Source organism: Juglans regia, chromosome 7 (genome assembly GCF_001411555.2).
Source record: "Juglans regia cultivar Chandler chromosome 7, Walnut 2.0, whole genome shotgun sequence".
In the NCBI taxonomy this organism is placed as follows: domain Eukaryota; kingdom Viridiplantae; phylum Streptophyta; class Magnoliopsida; order Fagales; family Juglandaceae; genus Juglans; species Juglans regia.
The window spans coordinates 35,621,749-35,642,630 of record NC_049907.1 but is presented as its reverse complement, the minus strand read 5'-3'; the positions used below and the strand labels follow the sequence as shown (position 1 = coordinate 35,642,630).

The following is a 20,882-nucleotide window of genomic DNA, read 5'->3' as shown; positions in this document are numbered from 1 at the left end:
TGATCTAAGACCTAGGCCCTCCATGGATTTTCGTCTGCAAATGGAGTTCCATGATTTTGGTGTGAAATTTTTAAATTTTGTAGGAGGAAATCCCCACTAGAATTTGGAAAAGGCCTAGTCAAGTTTTTTTGTGATTGACTTTGGTATCACAAGAGAAGACATAGCATATGAGGGGATGGAATTGGCCACATAATGTATTAAAATGGTTCTACTAGCCTGAGAGAGTACCTTTGCTTTCCAACCAGCCAATTTATCAAAGATTTTTTCTTGTAGTTCTTCAAAGTGTACTTTTTTCGAGGATTTAAAAGAGGGGAAGACCTAAATATTTAATGTTAGATGAAACAATTTTGAAACCTAAAATCTCTTTCATCTCTCTCTTTTTGTAAGAAAGAGTATTTCTGCTAAATTGGATGGAAGATTTGCTGGTGTGAACTTTTTGACCGGACCAAGAGGAATAAGTATCCAAACAATTCATGAAGATTTGAGCATTTTGATGTGAAACTTTTCCAAAGAGAATAAGATCATCAACAAATAATAAATGAGAAATGGAAGGGTTGGTTCTACTAATCTTAATACCTTTAAGATTGCTAAGGTTTTCTTCTCTGGAAATAAGTCTGGTTAGCACTTCTGTTCTTAGGACAAACAGGAAAAGAGATAGAGTATCCCCTTGCCCGAGGCCACGAAAAGGGTGAAAAAAGCCACAAGGTTTTTCATTAATGATCACTGAGTTAAAAATTGTGGTAATACACTTTTTTATCCAGTTTATCCAGACTTTATGAAAATCAAGGGTTGACATTATGTCCAAAATAAAATTTCATTCCATCAAATCGAAGGCTTTCTCCATATCAATTTTAACAGCCATAAGCCCATGTTTCTTTCTTTTATTTTTTAAGTGATGAAATATTTCCTCGGCAATGATGATATTTTCTTAAATGGATCTGCCCGGGATAAAGGTCGTTTGGTAAGGAGAGATGATCTTTGGGAGGATTTTCTTGAGTCTATTTGCAAAGATTTTTGCTATCACTTTATAGCAGACATTCGATAGACTAATTGGTCTATATTGATAGACGGTATTTGGACTTGTGATTTTTGAAATGAGAGCTATATGAGTGTGGTTCAGCTCTTTTAGCAGTTTTTCATGAATGAATTTTTTTTTATAACTACAATGAAATCCTTTTTTATGATGTCCCAATATTGCTTGTAAAACAGCCCAGTAAAACCATCAGGACTAGGGGATTTTGTTGAGGGAGTTTGTTTAATGGTACATATGATCCATCCTCAGTGGAAATCTCACAAAGAAAATTATTATCCAAATCTGATATTTATTCCCAAAAAAGCTCATCCAGGTTAGCATGAGGAATTGGGTTGGAGGAACTATAGATGCTTTTGAAATATTCAAGGAAATTGTTTTGGATGACATTTTGGTCAAAAGTCCAATGATTTTGATTCAATTTCATACTTTCAATGGAATTGACTCTCCTTCTAATAGTGGTTGACAAGTGGAAAAATCTTATGTTTAAATCAGTCGTAGTCAACCATTTAACGTGTGACTTTTGTCTCCAAATAACTTCTTCCCTTTTCAATTGCTCATCAAGTTGTTCTTTTATTTCGGTTTCAAGGTGCATGTCTTGATGTGTGAGATTTGACTTTGAATTTGGGAAACTCAAGTTTTTTATGGAGGTTTGAATGTTACCAAAATGATTTTTGTTCCAAGATTTTAGAGCTTTTTTCACTTCTTTTAATTTTTTTGGAGAGAATGTAACCAGGGGTTCCTTCCATATGAATGTTCCACGCTTTTTGAATGACCATTTTACTAGTAGGGTCTCTTATCCAAAACTCCTTAAATTTGAAAGAATTTCTATAGTAGTTATTCCCCATGGTATCCAAAAGAATAGGCGAGTGGTCCAAAGAGCTTATTGGAAGATGTTTAAGAGTTGCATTTGGGAAAAGATTTATCCAAAGTGGATTAGCGACCCCTCTGTCAATTCTTTCTATGATGTTTTTGTTACCATGCCTATTGTTTGTCCAAGTGAATTTAGGCCTATTAAAACCCAAGTCAACCATTCCATTTGTTTCCATGTAGGCTCTAAGATCATTTTGTTGTGAAGAACTAGCATAAGGCCTTCCACCTAGTTTTTCAAATTGCCTATGGATAGAGTTGATATCTCCGATGCTGAGAACAGGGCCATTAAAGTTTTTTGTTATTTTTTCTTAATTTTTCCAAAAGTTTCATTTTTTGTTGTATTGCGCAGGACAATAGACAAGATTTAAAAGCCAAGGATTATGAATAGGATTCGAGTACACCAACAAGGTCATTACATTACTATTCACAAAGACAGGTTCTACATCCATACCATTTTTCCGCATTACCAAAAGTCCACCCCATCTACTAACCGGTGAAATATTTACAAACAAATTAAAACCTAACCTATTCATAATATTACTAGCATTCACATATTGTAAAATTGTCTCCACAAGGAAGGCTACATCAAGTTTTAGTGACCTCCTTACTTTTCACATATTCAAAATTTTTTTTTAATGTTTTTTCCTTTTTACTTATTTGTTTGTTTCTTCAAATCGACCAAACACGTTAAATTTTAATGAAATGAGTTTCCATCAAGACAAACAAATTAAAAAGTTCTTTGCATAATCTATTATACTATAGACTTATCAAACACATAAATAGCCAACACATCACCACCAAATTTTATTGAAAACATTGAAGTAGAAGAAATCTCGAAAAATAAGAGATGTCTGACCTCAAAAAAAGAAGTGGTGGAGCGGTTATGTTAAACATTCTAATTATTTTTAGGATCACCAATCACGCCATTTAAGGGTTGACTCGCTATTTCGAAGATATCTTTCATCACTTCATAAGATTATAAAATTAACGACTTGTGTCACAAGACGATTAAAACCAATTTGATTAGAGTTGTGCTACATAGAAATTTCACATCCCTACACACCATTTAAAAATATGTGATTTTATTTTTTTATTTCATATTTTAATTCAATATAAAATATGATGATAAAAAAATAAAATTATATATTTTTAAATAATGTGTAGTTTGTGAAATTTATATTTAGAATTTTTCATTTGATTAAAATGTGTCTAAACATAAAAATTTAAAAAAAAAAAAATTGAAAGTTTTTAATCTAGAAGAATAAAGAACGAAAAGATAAATGCAGTTGGTCAGGTCTAAGCCCGGCAGTAACAACGCGTTTTTACCGTCCAAGGAAAACGCGAAAATCGAAGAGAATGGGCATTGCCGAGAGAACACCACGAATCCTTCCAGCAAACTGCCGACTCCACCGATTGCCCAAAACATAAACATTCCATTCTCATTTCTCACGCAGACACGAGCACTGATACAGAAACACGCAACCCAATCCATAATGATCCCTTCTACCGACACACATACCTCGTTTCCTGATAATCCAATTCTCTAATCATGCGAGGCCACGATCGGATCAACACTTGTCTCCCCGACGAACTGCTCGTAGAGATCTTCCGGCGCCTCGACTCCAAGCCGAGCCGCGACGCTTGCTCCCTCGTCTGCAAGCGCTGGCTCAACCTCGAGCGCCTCAGCCGCTCCACCCTCCGTATCGGAGCCTCCGGTAGCCCTGACCATTTCGTCAAGCTCATCACTCGCCGCTTCGTCAATGTCAGGACCGTCCACGTTGACGAAAGATTATCGCTCCCCGCTCAGTTCGTAAGCCATTTCTATGAAATTAATTTCCAATTCTGACTTGTTAGGTTTGAGATTATCCATGATTGCTAGCAATCCTGAACAATTCTCAAGTAATCTTGGACGATCAAGGTAATTTACATGGACAATTTGATCATTAATCGGTTCCGATTAAGCAACGGGGATCGCTTGGATTCATTTGTTCATCTTTTTGCGCTTTTAACATCGGGAAAAATACTATTTCTAATATACATTAGAAAGGGTCATTTATTTCCTTAGATATATTTTCCATGAAAACAAGCAGTGCATTTGGGGGAAGACTGAAGAGGAACTCGGGCATATTCATTGTGCGAGTGGTCTTTGAACTTGCTTTATTTTACTGAGTCTTATGGAAAAAATTGCATTTGGTCGCTTGATTATAGGGAAGATAAGACATCTATATAACTTTTTTGAATGCAGGGAAGAAGATTTGGCAGTGAATCTTTTCGCCCATCTCCAAAGCTGCGTTATGTGAAGGAGAAAGCTGGGTCTGAAGACAGCGAGTTTGAGACGTCTTACATATCAGATGCTGGGTTGACTGTCCTCGGGGAAGGCTTTTCGAAGCTTGAGAAGTTGAGCTTAATTTGGTGCAATAATGTGTCAAGTATGGGTTTAGTATCTATAGCTCAGAAGTGTAGGTCGTTGAAGTCTCTGGATTTACAGGTCAATCTTTTCAGTTAATTAAATACAGAACTGGTTATAGTGTTTTATTTTTTTCTTTGTTAATTGTATCATGTAATCTCTTGCCTGAGTTTGTGATTGAATGCGGGTTTATTCGACTGAGGATGACATTTCCAGAATATCATTTCAGTGCGTGCAGTATGCATGTAGTAGGCAATGAGGCCAAAACCTCTTGTAAAGGCAGTTTTGGGACATCATTGACTCCTCTGTTTCACATGTTTTAATCCTTCATTTGGGAGAGCTTGGCATCAAATCGGCATATTCTTCTGATTGTGTTTTGCTCACGATTTTTTATGCCAGGGAAATGCATTTTCCTAAGCCTTTCTTGCTCACATTGTTTTTTCAGGGTTGTTATGTTGGAGATCCAGGTCTAGCTGCTGTTGGAGAGTGCTGTAGGCAACTTGAAGACTTGAATTTGCGATTTTGTGAAGGCTTGAGTGACAAGGGCGTGGTTGAATTAGCCCTTGGGTGTAGAAAATCATTAAAAGCTCTTGGTGTTGCAGCTTGTGCAAAAATAACAGACATCTCACTAGAAGCAGTTGGGTTGCACTGCAAATCTTTGGAGACCCTGTCGTTGGATTCGGAGTGCATAAGCAACAAAGGGTTACTTGCGGTGGCCAAGGGATGTCCTCTTTTGAAAGTTCTGAAGCTGCAATGTGTTAATGTTACTGATGAGGCTTTGGCAGCTGTTGGCACTGGTTGTTCATTGCTGGAGTTGCTAGCTCTATACAGTTTGCAGAGATTTACTGATAGGTTAGTTATTCTACAGTCTTTTGAAAGCTTCTAGGATATATAATTGTTGATTTCGTCCGTCAGTAGTTTCCTTTTTGAATGAGCGCTGTAGCTTCTCGAGATACGACTTATTTTTTCACTTACTATTGTCATCCTTATCAATGCATGATAAGCTTATAAAGGAACTTAGTTTTGCCAAATTTTTATGCCACTTATATCTGAATGATAACAAGATGTGGCATTTTTTTTTTATTGTTCTTGGAGACATTTATCTTTTCTAGTATTGGGATGATGGATGAACTTGAGCTAGTCTTTGTCATCTCAGATTCTGCGCATGGTCATGTGCTTTATTCTTTTTTTTTTTTATGTGACACATTTCAGGGGTCTACAGTCAATTGGCAATGGTTGTAAGAAGTTAAAAAATCTTACCCTAAGTGATTGTTATTTCCTGAGTGACAAGGGCTTGGAAGCAATTGCAACTGGTTGCAAGGAAGTTACACATCTCGAAGTTAATGGGTGCCATAATATCGGAACTATGGGACTGGAATCCATTGGAAAATCTTGCCAGTATGTTTCTCTCTTGTTTAATCTAAGTTACTTTTTTTATGTGGTCACAATATGCATGCATTGACTGGAAGTCATGTTTTGGGTAGACAAACTACTAGCCTCCTTGTTCAGACCAGTATTCCAATGAGTAACTTGGTGAAACTATTTTATATTGTTGCCTTGGCATTTTGAAAAGTCAAGATGTGAAGTTAGCCATGAGATAGATATTTATCTCTGTTCTGCTGCAGCTTGGTAAATGTTTTCCACTCAACTTACTGAGAATGGAAAATATTAAGTGAATCAGTGTACTGGGTCAAATTATTATCTAACTTGCAATAAAGTGTCAATTTCCTCTCCTATCAAGGGGTTGGATAGATTCAGTACCATTTTCGTTGCTTTTATGGTTATGTACTGCTTAATAAAATATATTTCTTGCATTTTACATGGATCAGAGCAAGTTGCTCCAACTTGGTTCATGGCTAAATATGTTGAAATCCTGCATGATGGTGTCTATTGATACTCTTGTAATGCGTGTTGACACTAGCTCTTGATATCTGCAGACAACTCACTGAGTTAGCACTGTTATTCTGCCAGAAGATCGGTAACAATGCCCTTCTTGAAGTTGGAAGGGGCTGTAAGCTTTTGCAAGCTCTTCACTTGGTAGATTGTTCTGGTATTGGAGATGAAGGTATTTGTGGTATAGGTAGGGGCTGCAGGAATTTGAAGAAACTTCACATTCGTCGCTGTTATGAGGTTCTCTCTGTCTCTATCTCCTCTCTCTATTGTTTAGTTCTTGTGTAGAATATTTTAAGAAGCAAATGTCTGGTTTATTTGCCGAAAATTTTACATTATTCAAATTATTACGTGCATTATTTATATTCAAATATTATTCCTTCCAAACAAAATTCTCATACACACTCTCTCTGTGGTTCGTGAAGTTAATGAATTTTGGGAGGAAGTTTTTTAAACTAGATATGTTTCTAAACATGTTGATGTTTACTTATTTTTCTAACTTATGGTTAACATAGAAATATATACCTACCCTAATTTTGATTTATCCTTCTTTTCAGAGCCTTATATTTTCTACCGAATAATAATTTTTTGGAGTAAATGTTTTAACTGATATAATAGTTAGATATATATATGTTTTTGTTAAAGAGTAATTCTATTTGAAGGCCTTTACACCACAAACCATCCACGTGGCATGATTTGATTTGGAAGATAAATTTTAAAATTTAAATCTTACAGTCAAATTATGTCATGTGGGTGGTGTATGGTGTAAAGGCCTTTAAATAGCATTACTCATCTTTTGTTTTTGTTGTTAATAGATCGGGAACAAGGGAATTGTTGCTATTGGCGAGTATTGCAAGTCTCTAACGGATCTTAGCCTTCGGTTTTGCGATAGGTAAAAACACTCTACACAGCTTTTTCTTTTTCTTGTTAAACTATAAGAATTAGATGCATTTCTTCCCCTACATTAAATGTTTGTCGGGGTGAAATTTATATATAAATATTATCATTATCTGGAAGATTGTAACTCCTACAAGACCTCTGAGTGATATATATATATATATATATTTTATTTATTTTTAATCACTAGGGTTGGAGATGAGGCCCTTGTTGCCATCGGTCAGGGTTGCTCACTGCAGCATCTAAATGTCAGTGGCTGCCACCAAATTGGAGATGCTGGGATAATAGCCATTGCAAGAGGGTGCCCTCAACTCAGTTCCCTGGATGTAAGTGTTCTCCAGGTGTGTCCTCTCTCTCTCTCTCTCTCTCTCTCTCTCTCTCTCTCACACACACACACACACACACACACAAACACTCACATGAGGGATTGAAACTTTTTATTGAAGAGGACAAAGGCTTAGTCCAAGTACACATGATGTATACAAGAGAAACACCTAAATTATGAACCTTGAAAGATACAAGGAAATCATGAAAACTCAGCCCAAAGAAATATCGTATTGAAAAGAAGGTTTTAAGCTATTCTATCGTCTGCTCATGTTTCTAAAAATTCTATTATTTTTCTCCTTCCAAATACACCATACTAAGCCGGTAAGAGCCATATTTTTCTCTGCTGCAATTTGAGGGCTGCCATATACACACCCCCTGGCTTTCAATCATTAGCTTAAACTTTTAAACTTCTCTATGTGATAAATTTGCATTAACGTTGGATTTATTATCTGATTAGTAACATAATTATTGCTTTATGAGTTTTGAAATTGAGATTAGTCACCAAATTGCTGCAATCTTACTGTTATATTGAAGTTCACCCTGTCCAGTTAAGATGGGTTGAAAACTTTGGGTGAAAGGTTGAAAAAATGCTGTAGTCTGAATGCAGACATGTGCGAAGTACAGAATTACTTAATTTTTTGAGCAGGTCATTCCCATTGTACATTTAATAGGAAGAGTAGATTTTTATGTGCATACTGATGTGTAATGGGGGCCATTGCTTTGTACAATGATAAAGCCCTTGGCTGCTGAGTGCAAGTGCAGTGGTTCGGCCTCAAGAGTGGCCACTTCATACAATTTTTTTTTTATTGGTACTGGTGTCCGGGAACAGCGTCTCGACTAATCCCGGGGGTACACAGGCCCTCGGCAAAGAGTTTTCCGCAAATGCACCTCAGGTAATTCAAGGGGAAAATCCCCAGTTCAATGGCCCTAGAGATTGTTTGCTCCGAAGGAAATTTGAACCTTAGAGATAGGGGAGAGCATACCCTCAAGCCGCCTTTAGCACTTGAGCCAATCCCTAGGGGTTCTTCATAAAAATGCCAAGAGGTAAGATTGTTTCCAGGCGCTCTCCCCTGATCCCACATAGTGGTGTCCAGCATCAAGTAAACGACCTTTCTTGATGCGCATGTATTACCTATGTGGATGACAGTGAAGTTCGTTGGATTGTGATATCATTATATACATGTTTAGGTCATAAAAAAATGGTGATTACGTACAGGTCAACTTGTGCACAACAATCCTTCATACAATTTTTTACGTCTTTCCCTCTAAAAATTGCTTTTCAATCTAACACATTTGTCCAATGGAGCAGAATTTGGGGGATATGGCAATGGCTGAATTAGGAGAAGGCTGTCCGTTACTCAAAGAAATACTGCTGTCACACTGCCGTCAAATAACTGATGTTGGTATAAGTCATCTGGTAAAGAATTGCACCCTGCTTGAATCCTGCCACATGGTTTATTGCCCTGGTATAACCGCAGCTGGAGTTGCCACCATGGTTTCTGGTTGCGCCAACATGAAGAAGGTTCTTGTAGAGAAGTGGAAGGTTAGCCAGCGGACTAAACGAAGAGCAGGCCCTGTAATCTCTTACCTTTGTATGGACCTTTAGCTTCAACATCAATTTATGTGCATACCCTGAGTCTGTATATGTTTAACACACGACTTTATGGGAGAGAACAGATATTGGCACTCCCAGAAAGATTAGTGAGAAAGCCGCGCAACCCGAGTTCCTCTTACTAAACACAGAAGGTTTACCGATGAATATGGTTGGTAATCTAAATGTTTCCTTTTCTTTCTTTTTTTCCGTTGTTGGTTCAGTTTCAGTTTATCAGCTAGTTGTTAGTTTCATTCTGTAATGAAAATGTTGAGTGTAGTATTTGGTGGTAGTAAACGCCATAGAGTTTAGGAAACGAGTCGGTTTACAAGAATTAATTATGTGTTTTCTGTAGCTTTGATGTATAGAAAACCCTTGTTGAAAAGAAAATGAAGTTTTGCTTTCCAAAGACCGTAACCTGGATCCCATTTTTCCTTCACTGAATTACGCAGGTTAATATGAAAAAAGGTCTCAGAATGACCTTATTTCTTGAACATCTTCGTCCTATTCATTAATTCAATTTGTGAAACCTATATATTTGGAGAATTTGTTGTGATTATTAATAAAAAACCGCAGCAGCAGCATATTCATTGATCTTCTGGATTATGCATCTGTATATGCATCTATATATTTGTATAATATGACTTTAAATTGGGCTGTATTGGATTATACATATTCAAAAATTTATATAGTTATGAATAGTATTTCTACAAATTTGAAAATGTTCACTCTTCAAATCTTACTTTATTATTTTTTTCTCTCTCCTCCCCCTCTCTCTCAAGTGGGTGCTAAATGATAGAATTTGTAGTGGTGCTAATTGCAAAATAATTAAAAAAAAAAAGTTTGGCTCAAAGATGCATAATTCAATATAAGAGTTTTTCTTGTTATGTAAAATCAATATCTAAAAGATATGATTTTGCATATATAGAAATCAATGCTAGTGTTCTTAAGCAGCAATGAGGAATGCATGAGCAAATTATCTCATCTTATTTTATTATTACAATATTTTCAAATTTCAACACAAAATATAATAAATAATTTAACTTTTTCAAATTTTAAAATAATAATAATATTAAAAAATAATATTATAATAATAATTTATTTAACTCATTTAAAATCATCTCATCTCACTATCTAAACGAGTCCTAAAACTCAATCTCAGAAGTTTTGCAAACGATTAAAGAAAAAGAGGAAAATGGCATCGTTTATTGGGTAAATAAATTGCTCAGAAAAAAACTCAACAAAATATAATAAAGTAACTTAACGAAGATTAAATTGAATTAACGGCGTCAGTTCATTGTTAATTTGCTGTCTTTAAATAAAATAAAACACAAATACCCCAATTTATTTCAATACAACGAACTTTAATTATAAGTTGGTATTTGGTGAATTCCGAAAATAAATCAGGCATTTACAATGAAATAAGTTGGAATATATATCAATCGAGTTATGATATTTTCAAGACAGTGTTTAAAATATATCATTCATATTACTTAAAATTTTTTATATCACACACCATTCCAATAGTATAATTTGATTTGTAATATTTAAATTTTAATTTCAAATAAAATTATTTAAATTTTAAAATTTATTTTTTGAATTAAACTATATCATATACAGACTTTACCACATATATTATATACACTAATTTAAAAATAGAAAATTTCAAATCTTATTTTATGCAATCTATAATTCATTTAAAAAAAAAATAAAAATTAAACCCACGGATAATTTGGTAACTTGGCCCAATAAAAATGAATGGGGAAGCTTCGCGACGGTGAGGGCGTTGTCGTTTAGGCCATCGATAGCGAAACGGTACAGTTTAGTGCATAGGATTCAAGTAATTTGGTTACTAGAAGCCTTCATCTTCTCCATTGTTCCAAATCTCATGCTCGTCGATCGGTTCCAGAGATAGAGCCATGAGCGGTGGTTGCAGCATAAGAGCCATCTGGATCCTCAACAGCCTTGATTCCGTCGTTTTCTCCAGGTATATCCTTAATATACAATCCTATGTCTATATGTTTAGAACCAGCTAACCCTCAAGCCTTTTGTCGACCTCAAAAAATCGAGGAGTCTCTTCTTCTTGCCTCGTCGGTTTTGAAAGCTCCACTTTGCAATTCGTTGATTTCTTCTTTTAGAAATCAGAGTTTATATTTTTAGATCTTGTAGTTTTTTTTTTTTTTTTTTTTCTGCTCTAATTTTGTTTACTGTTTCGTTGAATTTTGCTTTCGTACTTCCAAAATGGTAACGGGACTTGGGGATTGCTTGCTATAAAAATGATAGTCATGCTTTAATTTAAAAGTAGCTGCGTGCAAAATTTAGTTTTACATTTCTTTTGCAGCAAAATGGGGCTCTAAGAAATTCAATGTTGGCTTGACTTTTCTCTGTCATATTAGGAGGTTTCCAGTAGTAGAGAAGCGGTGGCAGGCGGCTTGTAAGAGCGAGAATGAGAACGCTAGCGAGGAGAGCTTTAGTTATGCTGTATATTCATTACTTCCTGCTGACTCGGAATTGGCTTCTGCATTTGTGGAGAGAAAGCAAAGGTTAGTTTTTTTTTTTTTGCCCCGGGGGGAAAGGAATTGCTGTAGGGGAGGGGTTGAAAATAATGATTGAAGTTATATTGCCTTAGCTAATCGTGAGAAGAATATTGAGCTCAGACGGTGCATTGATTTCACAAAGTTCTGGATGGAGAACATTTAAGTCATCGTCATTGTTTATTGTCTTTCACTTCTATTTTTGTGTTTTTGATTTTTCTGACATGACTTTATTTGTAGTTTTTTTCCTTCTCCCATATCATTGCTACTAATTTTTCTTGTTTCTATGTAGGGAGGGATCCGCACGTGGGTTTGGCATACGGGTCAGTCAGTCTTCCAAAGGATCTGATTCCTGGGTGGATGATCCAATTACACGTCACATTGTAGGCCTATACATAAACAAAGGAGAGGAAGGCGAGAATAATCTGCTATGGCCTTTAATATTGCACATAAAGGGTAATTATTTCGTTATTGTGTTGCCTTTAGTCGAGCCCAGGTATTTGAAGGCATATACAAGGTTATGCAAAAGATCTGATTGTGGAAATGCCATTGGAGCAGATGACAGTTTATCGTCCCTCTTGCTCGATCTTCCATCCATCACAGGGTATGGTAAGTTACTTGCAATGTTGTTCAGGAACTAGATTTTCAGGAACTAGATTTTACTTGAAAAAAGAAAACCCTTGCAATTTTTTCCATTTATGTTCCTCCCCCCCCTCCCTTTTCGTCTTATGGAATTCATCGGACATTTTTCTAGTTTTCCTCAGCTTCAAACTACCCTAAATTTACTTGGAAAGTCTTGCTGTTTAGCATTGCCTGGGCGTTTAACTTGTGAAGTAGCATTGGAATGCATGGTGAAATGAGTGTGTGAGAGAGGTTGTTTAGCTTCTAGTTGTATTACTTCTCACTTATTGTTTTGCTAAATCTATTATGTTGTTTTCTAACCTGACTTTTGATGTTGGAGATCATTTTCTACATCATTTTGGGCTTATTCTATGACTACTAATGGTGTGCTGGATCATTTTCTTTGAAACTAATCCACAATATATCATGAAATGCTTGAATGATTTCTAGCCTACCTAGCTCAATTAGGTATTGTTGTAGACTTGAAAATAGGGAGGCAGCGTCATTCCCTAATCATCCAAACTGTTACTTTAATATCTTTTAAAATGGTGTTGGAAGCATCGTCTATTGGTATAAATTAGGCACCCATGCCCTGCTTACTTGTTGTAAGGGTCAAAGGTGATTGGTTTAATACCATTCATTGGGTTCAAGATGATTGGGAAAGCTCTTGTTTTTGTTTTAGCTTATTATGGAATTGGTTGATATATCTAGAATGGTAGGATATTTCTTTCTGTGGATTGCTACATCTGCACCGGCAGTTCTTTTCTGTTAAAAAAGATGGCCCTACGTAGCCCTACCTTCCTCTTTGCATTTTTCGTTTTTTGCATTCACGGATTCAGTTGACTTTTCTTATAATTTCTCTCTTTCTAGGAACTATATTATGGTTTCAAATTCTAATGTAGCCAATCCTTGCAAAATAGTCATTTCATAAAAAAAGTTTGGGTTTTACTTTTGAAGTATTATTTTCTGTCTAAAGATGATGCTTTTCCCATCCTTTAGAGCTATTGCTGATCTAGAATGCTCAAAGTTTTGGTGTAAAGAAATATTGGGGTAAGCATACCAAGACACTCCCTTGATTGTAAATTGTACCGACAAGTATGGTATGAGCTTCCTAATTGTGATTAGTATTTATCAATTATTTCTTTTAGGAAATTTAATTCTGCTAGTGTTGGAGTTTTGTGATTGAATTGTGATGGTTTGGTCACTCGAAAGGCCTATTGGGGATATAAATTATAATCCCCTATCCTTTCTATATGCAGTTGGCCTTTTTTTTTTTACAAGTAAAAATATTATATATATCAATAGGAGTAACCAAGTACACTAGACGTATATAAGAAAACACCTAGCCTATACTAGCTAGCCCCAGATGACCCAAAAAGCCCATGAAAATTAGAAATCTATCCAAAATACATCAAGTCCAAATTGGAATAAAACACACATCCCCAACCCCCACCCCCCGTAAGACTAATACTCCACTCGAAACTCCCACTACGAGGATGTCTTCATAATGCCCTCCTTACGTTTTCCTCGACTTGATCTACCTCCCTTAGTGTCGTAGTTGATTGCCCAAGAAAGATGCTTTAACTTCCTGATTTTCTTAAAACTTGATTTGGTTTCAAGCGAGTGGCTCGCCTCTATCGCAGTGAGTAGTGCTTTAAATTGGTCTTCACATCCTCCGTATGAAAGCCCCACAATATGCTGAATCTCGTTAACCTTATGCAGAACCCAATCTGATGATGAAATTGCTATGTTGTTGGTCGGAGGAAGAGAAACCATGGGAACAACATTATCCCCAGACACAGTTCCCAATTGCTCTCCCGACCCTAGACGTTCCTCACAAGGCACCAACGATAAACCCATATTTCCTCCCTGTAGTATCCTGCATTCAAATCCTGAACCTTCTCAACTGCTATATTGTTGTTGTCACCATTAGAGGTTCCTTCACCTCTGGCATTGTCGTCGTTCCATCAATGAGAACATTGCTTGTAGGTGCTCCATCCCCCGACAACCCTTTCTGTGCCACTTTGTCAGACCCTACTTCTCCCTCAAGAGGCGGCATAGAACAGGTGGGGGGGAGCATTATCTTCTGTTACCCCATTTTCATATTCTGAAAGAAGCTCGTCTGCTTCTTCCAAAGTACTCGAAACCCTAGAAGGACCTCCATCTTCATACATTTGGGGGTCCATTGTTGCTTTCTGTTATACCTTCATACATTTGGGATAACTATTCACTTTTCGTTGCCTGTTCCGTTTATTTGTTCTTCCCCATGATGATCTATACTTTTTAATTTTCATTCAAGTTGCCTATATATTACAGGTTCACTTGATTCCTTGGCTTTAATATGGGCCTGAATTGTAGCCTTATATGTTTGTATATTCTTGAAATCTCCTAATGCAGGATTTTCTTTCCTTGAATTGTTGAACTTCATTTTCTTGATATGGTGTTACTACCTTTCACCTAAGATGGTCATCCTTCTTAATGGAGGAAAAGGCAGCTAGCCTTACATGTTGATGTCACTTGAACTTTTCCGCAATAAATGGCGTATATAAGCAGTTTCTTGTTTCCGATATTACAGGGCATTCATGGTTGCACATGCTATTGGTGACATAATTTCTGCTGATGTAACAGAACCTGAGGTGGTTGTAAGCGCTTCTCCATCTGTTGGAGGTTTGTTAGATTCACTAACTGGCAGTATAGGGATATCAGGCATCTCCTCTAGGGCAAAACCTGTAGCTGCACCAGTTGCATCTTCCGTCCCTTCAAACACTGCTGTAGCAGGAGCTGTTGCCGCAGATGCTCCAAAGATTGGTTCTAGGCCTTTGGATAAAGATGCACTTCGAACTTTCATAAGTAGTTCGATGCCTTTTGGTTGGTACTCTTTATTATGGTATTTCTCATCTCAGATTTATTGTACTTTTCGGCATATCAAACTGCATTTACCTAATTCCGGTTAATTTCTCATGTCCTTGTATATCTTTTGTATAGGTACACCTTTGGATCTTAGCTATTCCAACATATTCACAATCAAGGTAAATGGCTTTTCTTCATCAGATCTGCCTCCTCCTGATCTCAAGCAACCAGCATGGAAGCCATATCTTTACAAAGGAAAGCAGAGAATGCTATTCACAGTTCATGAGACAATTCATGCTGCTATGTATGATCGAGATGAAATTCCAGATAATATATCAGTTTCTGGTCAAATAAACTGCCGAGCAGAATTAGAAGGATTGCCCGATGTATCATTTCCCTTAACAGGATTGAACACAGCTCATGTTGAGGGCTTATCATTTCATCCTTGTGCTCAAGTTCCAGAACATCATGCAGATAAGCAGGCCGTGATGTTTTCACCACCATTAGGTAATTTCGTTTTAATGCGTTATCAGGCTACATGTAGCCTTGGACCTCCCATTAAGGGATTTTATCAATTGTCAATGGTCTCTGAGGATAAAGGTGCATTTTTATTCAAGTTGCACCTAATGGAAGGTTATAAGGCTCCTCTGACAATGGAGTTCTGTACTGTGAGTATGCCCTTTCCTAGGAGAAGGGTTGTATCCTTTGACGGGACCCCTTCAATTGGAACAGTTTCAACTACAGAGCACTCTGTTGAGTGGAAAATTGTTACTAGTGGACGTGGCCTTTCTGGGAGAAGTATTGAGGCAACTTTCCCTGGAACAGTTACATTTGCACCATGGCAAACCCAAAGATTGTCTTCCTCTAGGTCAGGTTTTGGAATCATAGCTGATGAAGATAGTGATGTTGAGACACAGAATTCTAATAATGTGGTGAATATAGAGGATTTCTTAATGGATAAAATGAGCAATGATCTTCCTCCAGCTGATCTAGAGGAACCATTTTGCTGGCAGGCATACGAATATGCTAAAGTATGTGCTTCCCCTTTTTTGTTCCGGTTTTTAGTTGGATATCTTGTCAATCTACTATTTTCCCGTCAGATTATGGACTTTTTGCTTTTTTGTCACCTATTTATAAATATTACAATGCGAAGTGGCCTATATACCAAAACCATGCCATTATCGTTATTTCAGCAAAACACAGAATGTATCCGTTCCACTTGGACAAGATATTGCTATTGTTATGTCTTTCTTGTTAAAGTTAGTCATTTGCATCTGGAATTAAAAGTACGCATAAAATCTGAGTTTAATATGTACTTCGACACACTGAAGACTTGGCTTCACAAAGAGCATGCATTTACCGTCTCATGATTTCAGGTATCTTTCAAGATTGTTGGGGCATCACTATCTGGAATGTCAATTGATCCTAAAGCAGTAAGTTTGTGGCCCCTCTACTCTCCTCTCCTGGTCACATGTTCTTTCTTTTGGTCAGCGACTCAGCACCATGCGTTTTTTAATTTTACCTTTAAAAAAAAAAAATCAAATGCTAATTATGAACTTCTGCATTTTGATGGCTAGTTATCAAATTCTCATTGGTTCATCCAATATATATATATATATATATTTGATAAGTAAACAATTGTATTAATAAGAATAGGCTTAGCCCAAGTACACAACAAGGTATACACAAATTAGCGCCTATCTAGGAAGAAGAAGAAAAAGAAACAAGAAAGTCATGAATGTCAAGGCCATTAAAATCTACAGGTATGGCCCATAGAAATAATGTTCTAACAAAAAGTGATCTAAGTTCCTCTATAGAGCGTTCTTTGTCTTCAAACATCCGGTCATTTTGCTCCTTCCATATGCACCACAAGATGCGAATAGACACCATTTTCCACACAGCTGTGATTTGGGGGGCTCCTCTTAGATTTGTCTATCTGGCCAAGAACTCAACCACTGTGGTAGACATGACCCAAGCTAGCTCTAACCTGCAGAACACATCATCCCATAGCTCTCTAGCAACCTTGCAATGCAGTAGAAGATGATCCACAGTCTCACCAATTTTCTTACACATGCAGCACCAGTCTACTATGATCACCCCCCATTTCCAAGGAAGCTAACCAAACAAAAAATGCCGCTTTAGGAAGCACCTTATTTCACCAAATCTTCTTCCATGGGAATTGACTGTCTTGTGATTGTGTGAGAGACTTATAAAAAGAACGAACCGAGAACATGCCTTTACCTGTTGGTATCCACCACAACTTGTCAACTCCTTGAATGTTCAGTCTCATGGAGTATAAAAGAGGAAAAAATCCTCAAAGCTACCAATTTTCCAATCTTGTGCAGGCCTACTAAAGTTCACGTTCCATTGGACTTGATCCCCAGATAGCACCATAACATCAGCCACTGAAGCTTCTTTTTCACAAGCAATCCTGAAAACTGAAGGGAATAAATCCTTAAGGGCGTTAACCCCACACCATAGGTCACTCCAGAATTTAATTCTAGAACCATCTAACAACATAAGTCTAGTGTGACGAGTAAAAACCCCTCACCCTCGTCTAATATGCTTCCAAACTCCCACTCCACCCCCCCACAACTCCATATTTAAGGTCTATCACCAACTTCCATAGAGTTTCAGGTTCCATAGTGTCTCCACAACCATTTCCCAAGTAAAGTCCTATTAAAGATCCTCATATTTCTAATTCCAACCCACCAAAAGAAATTGGAGAGCATACCTCATCCCACTTGACCAGATGAAATTTGAATTCATCCCCCATACCACTCCAAAGGAAATCAAGATGCAACATCCAAATCTATGACATCTACCTACCTTTATTCTCACCTCACTCCACCTCTTTTGAAGCCTGGAGTTCTAAACCATCCCTTTTTTTTCCTTTTTTACTCCCTCATTCTTGTATTTATTTTTATTAGTTTTTTCTCCCTCATTCTTTTCAATTTATGCATATATAATGCATCATAGAATTGGTTCTGCTGGCTTTCTTGTAATTGTTTGTGCTGTATGCAGGTAAGCATCTATCCAGCTGTTAAAGCACCCGTTGACTTTTCAACTCAGGTAGGCCCTTCTTTAGACTCCCTTCTTTTGATGCTTGATAGGTTTTCTTTTTCCTTTTTTAAGAAAATTTGCCAGAGTTTTTCAAGTGGTTAGAGCCATCAAATTTCTAATACCAAGATGCATTCTTTTCCTATTACATTTGTACAAAGAAACTAGTGCTGTAGCTCTGTTAGAAGATCTCGCAGCTATGGGTATTGGTGGAACTGAATTAACTTGGTATTCATGGCCAGAAGTGGCGAATCTTATTTACTGTAATTTTAAGCAAGGTTTGGCTCAAGTTAGCAAACCGTGGAATCGTGGATCTCAAAATTCATATGTACATCTGTAGATCTTTTTTTTTACCTCATTTATTTATTGTTTTTTTAAATAGGTTACTTCTGGGGATTATATATTGTGGAACACATTGGGAAAATGTCCATCTGCTGCTGCAGAGAAAGCATAGGTACTACTGGAAACCCGGAGATGTATGATGACTCTGGTTTTGGTTGCAAGGATGGTTTGACTGTTCAATCGACTTAACCGTAATCTTGCCTTTTAAAGTCCTTATGCAAACTGAGCAAGATACAACTTTGAGATGGCTGTACATTCTGAGCATAATAAGCCTCAATCACTTTTTCACAAATTGAGTTGAGAACGAAGGGTTAAAAATGATTGGCAGTCACGTTTTTGGTGTGATGCGTTGTGATCTGAGATCTTATCTTGCTTTCTATTGGCATAGATCAAACATATTAGGGAGAAAACACAAGACAATCTTTCTTGACAAGCTGAAATGCGCTCCATTTTATTCACTCTCTCATGTTTGTTTTGATTTTTTTCATACTTGATATGCAGAAATTTATTAAATAAAAATATTGTTTTTTTCCATAAGAAGATCTTGAGACGTTTGGATTCGAAGATGACTTGAGATGACTTGAGATGGATTGTGAATAATAATGAGATGAGTTGTGAATAGTGGTGATATTTGTGAGTTAAAGTTGTTGAATAGTAATGAATAGTAGAGAGATGAGTTGAGATGAGATGAACTAAGATGAGTTGCGAATCTAAACGTCTCCAATTAATAAGTGCAATGGTGCAATGGTGCAACGTCATCCCAAGTACACGTACAAGTAGTATACATGAATAAAATTTAGCATACGTTGAGCCATTAAACAATAAATAAAACATCTAAAAAGGTCAATGCTGGCACTTTGATCTCTTAAATTTGCTTGATACTTGTTCTCTTCTGTCCTTTATTTCTATATTAGTGATGGAAAGACTTCACAAGCTAACTTTGATTGAGTACAACAATTTTTATTAGCGTCAAAGAAAGCCAAGCGGGCAAAAGTTTTATGTCCCGTCTGGATTCAAAATTTATTTTAACTCATTTCATCATTATAAATTTTTTAAATTTTTATATAAAATATAATAAATAATTTAATTTTTTTAAATTTTAAAATAATAATAATATTAAAAATAATATTTTAATAATATTTTATTTAACTAATCTCAACTCATTTATAAATTCAAACGGAGGCTTAATTAAGAACCCTAGCCGTTACTTGGCCACCTGAGTTCACCATTAAGATGGACTGTTTAACCTAACAATGTTGCGTGTGACTGATAGTTTCTATTAAAAAAAAATTATTTATTTTTCTTATCATCACCGGTATTAATTTGTTATCATGATGACTCCAGATTTATTGACTACAGACGATTATCAAATCTCTTAATAAACTTTTAAGATGTACCATTCAATTCATTCCTAAACAATAATGTTGCCAGAAATTTCGATCAATATCCCTTATTTCCAAAATCATAATTTTATTTCTATTTTATTTTTTATTATAGGCATTACCATTAATAAAAAAAAAAATAGAATGAGAAATGAATCTGAATTAAAGATGCCTCACAATTGAGGAAAAAAAAAAACTAGTAATGCAAAGTCAAACGGTAAATTTATATGGGCGAGCAGCATTTTCTAAATAAACTAGTAATATGCTTGCGCAATGCACGGATGACCAGATTGGAACAGTTGAGTTTCTTAAAGGAAAACTATTATATGTAACTAATTATTTAGCATATAACATCAACCTTCAAAAGAGTTGTAAGGGATTTTCTCCACTAAGATCAAGAGGCTTGTAAATGAAAAGAAGTAAGATCAAAAGCCCGGTCTGGAGTAACGAGCCCTTAACTCAGCCTACGAGAAAACTCATCTGTACACAACCTACGGGAGGGATGGTATTGCAAAGAATGAGACTCTTCAATCTAAGACCCCCTCGAGTAGTGTCCGGTTCTCGAGTGCCAACTTGCACAACATGTGTGATATACGAGGAGCCCTTTATCTATTGACAGAAAGGGGATGAACGGACCAAAAGGGAGATAGACAGAGAGGAGGTCGGATAACCATGCCACATTAATGATGTCGTCGTAGAGCCACGCCGCATTTAAAGACTCTGACAGAAGGAATAGTACGGGGGACACGGATGTCATGGTAGCAGGCACCATCTGCTCCTCAGGCCTATAGTATAAATAGCAGATCCCAGGTACGAGAATATCTCTAAGATTCCTAAACTCTCTTACTTATTTGCCACCCTCCAAGAATATTTACTAACTTTGGCAAGCTGCCCTCTCAAAGTTGCAGTCGTTTCTACCTTGTGCAGGGCCCGTTTTCGAAAACCTGAGTTGTCAGAGCTTGGCTCAAAGGTGCGCAAAACATGACGTTAATAGTGGCGCCGTCTGTGGGATCGTAATAGAACTTGCGTGTCTTTCTCATGCCTTTGACAACCCATTCTGAACAACTCAGGAGAGATA

General features: G+C 36.6%; 2 protein-coding genes across 6 annotated transcripts; both read left to right on the top strand.

Moving 5' to 3' along the window:
- The first annotated feature begins 3,229 nt into the window (after positions 1 to 3,229).
- LOC108995058 (F-box/LRR-repeat protein 4) lies at positions 3,230 to 9,225 on the top strand. The gene is made up of 8 exons (XM_018970549.2): positions 3,230 to 3,713; positions 4,149 to 4,391; positions 4,756 to 5,162; positions 5,523 to 5,708; positions 6,248 to 6,440; positions 7,016 to 7,092; positions 7,288 to 7,438; positions 8,734 to 9,225. The coding sequence occupies exons 1-8, from the start codon at positions 3,453 to 3,455 to the stop codon at positions 9,028 to 9,030; spliced, it is 1,815 nt and encodes a 604-aa protein (XP_018826094.1). The 5' UTR covers positions 3,230 to 3,452; the 3' UTR covers positions 9,031 to 9,225.
- Positions 9,226 to 10,857: 1,632 nt separating this feature from the next.
- On the top strand, positions 10,858 to 18,880 carry LOC108995061 (AP-5 complex subunit mu). Of its 5 annotated transcripts, none has more exons than XM_018970556.2 (9): positions 10,858 to 11,002; positions 11,412 to 11,558; positions 11,842 to 12,005; positions 12,108 to 12,153; positions 14,746 to 15,038; positions 15,156 to 16,051; positions 16,397 to 16,453; positions 18,045 to 18,092; positions 18,463 to 18,880. In XM_018970556.2, the coding sequence occupies exons 1-9, from the start codon at positions 10,935 to 10,937 to the stop codon at positions 18,532 to 18,534; spliced, it is 1,791 nt and encodes a 596-aa protein (XP_018826101.1). In that variant the 5' UTR covers positions 10,858 to 10,934; the 3' UTR covers positions 18,535 to 18,880. The 5 variants fall into 5 exon arrangements, with proteins under 5 accessions (XP_018826101.1, XP_018826102.1, XP_018826099.1 ...); XM_018970557.2 differs by having other exon boundaries at positions 12,108 to 12,158; positions 14,799 to 15,038; XM_018970554.2 differs by having other exon boundaries at positions 11,415 to 11,558; positions 11,842 to 12,153.
- The last annotated feature ends 2,002 nt before the right edge of the window (positions 18,881 to 20,882 follow it).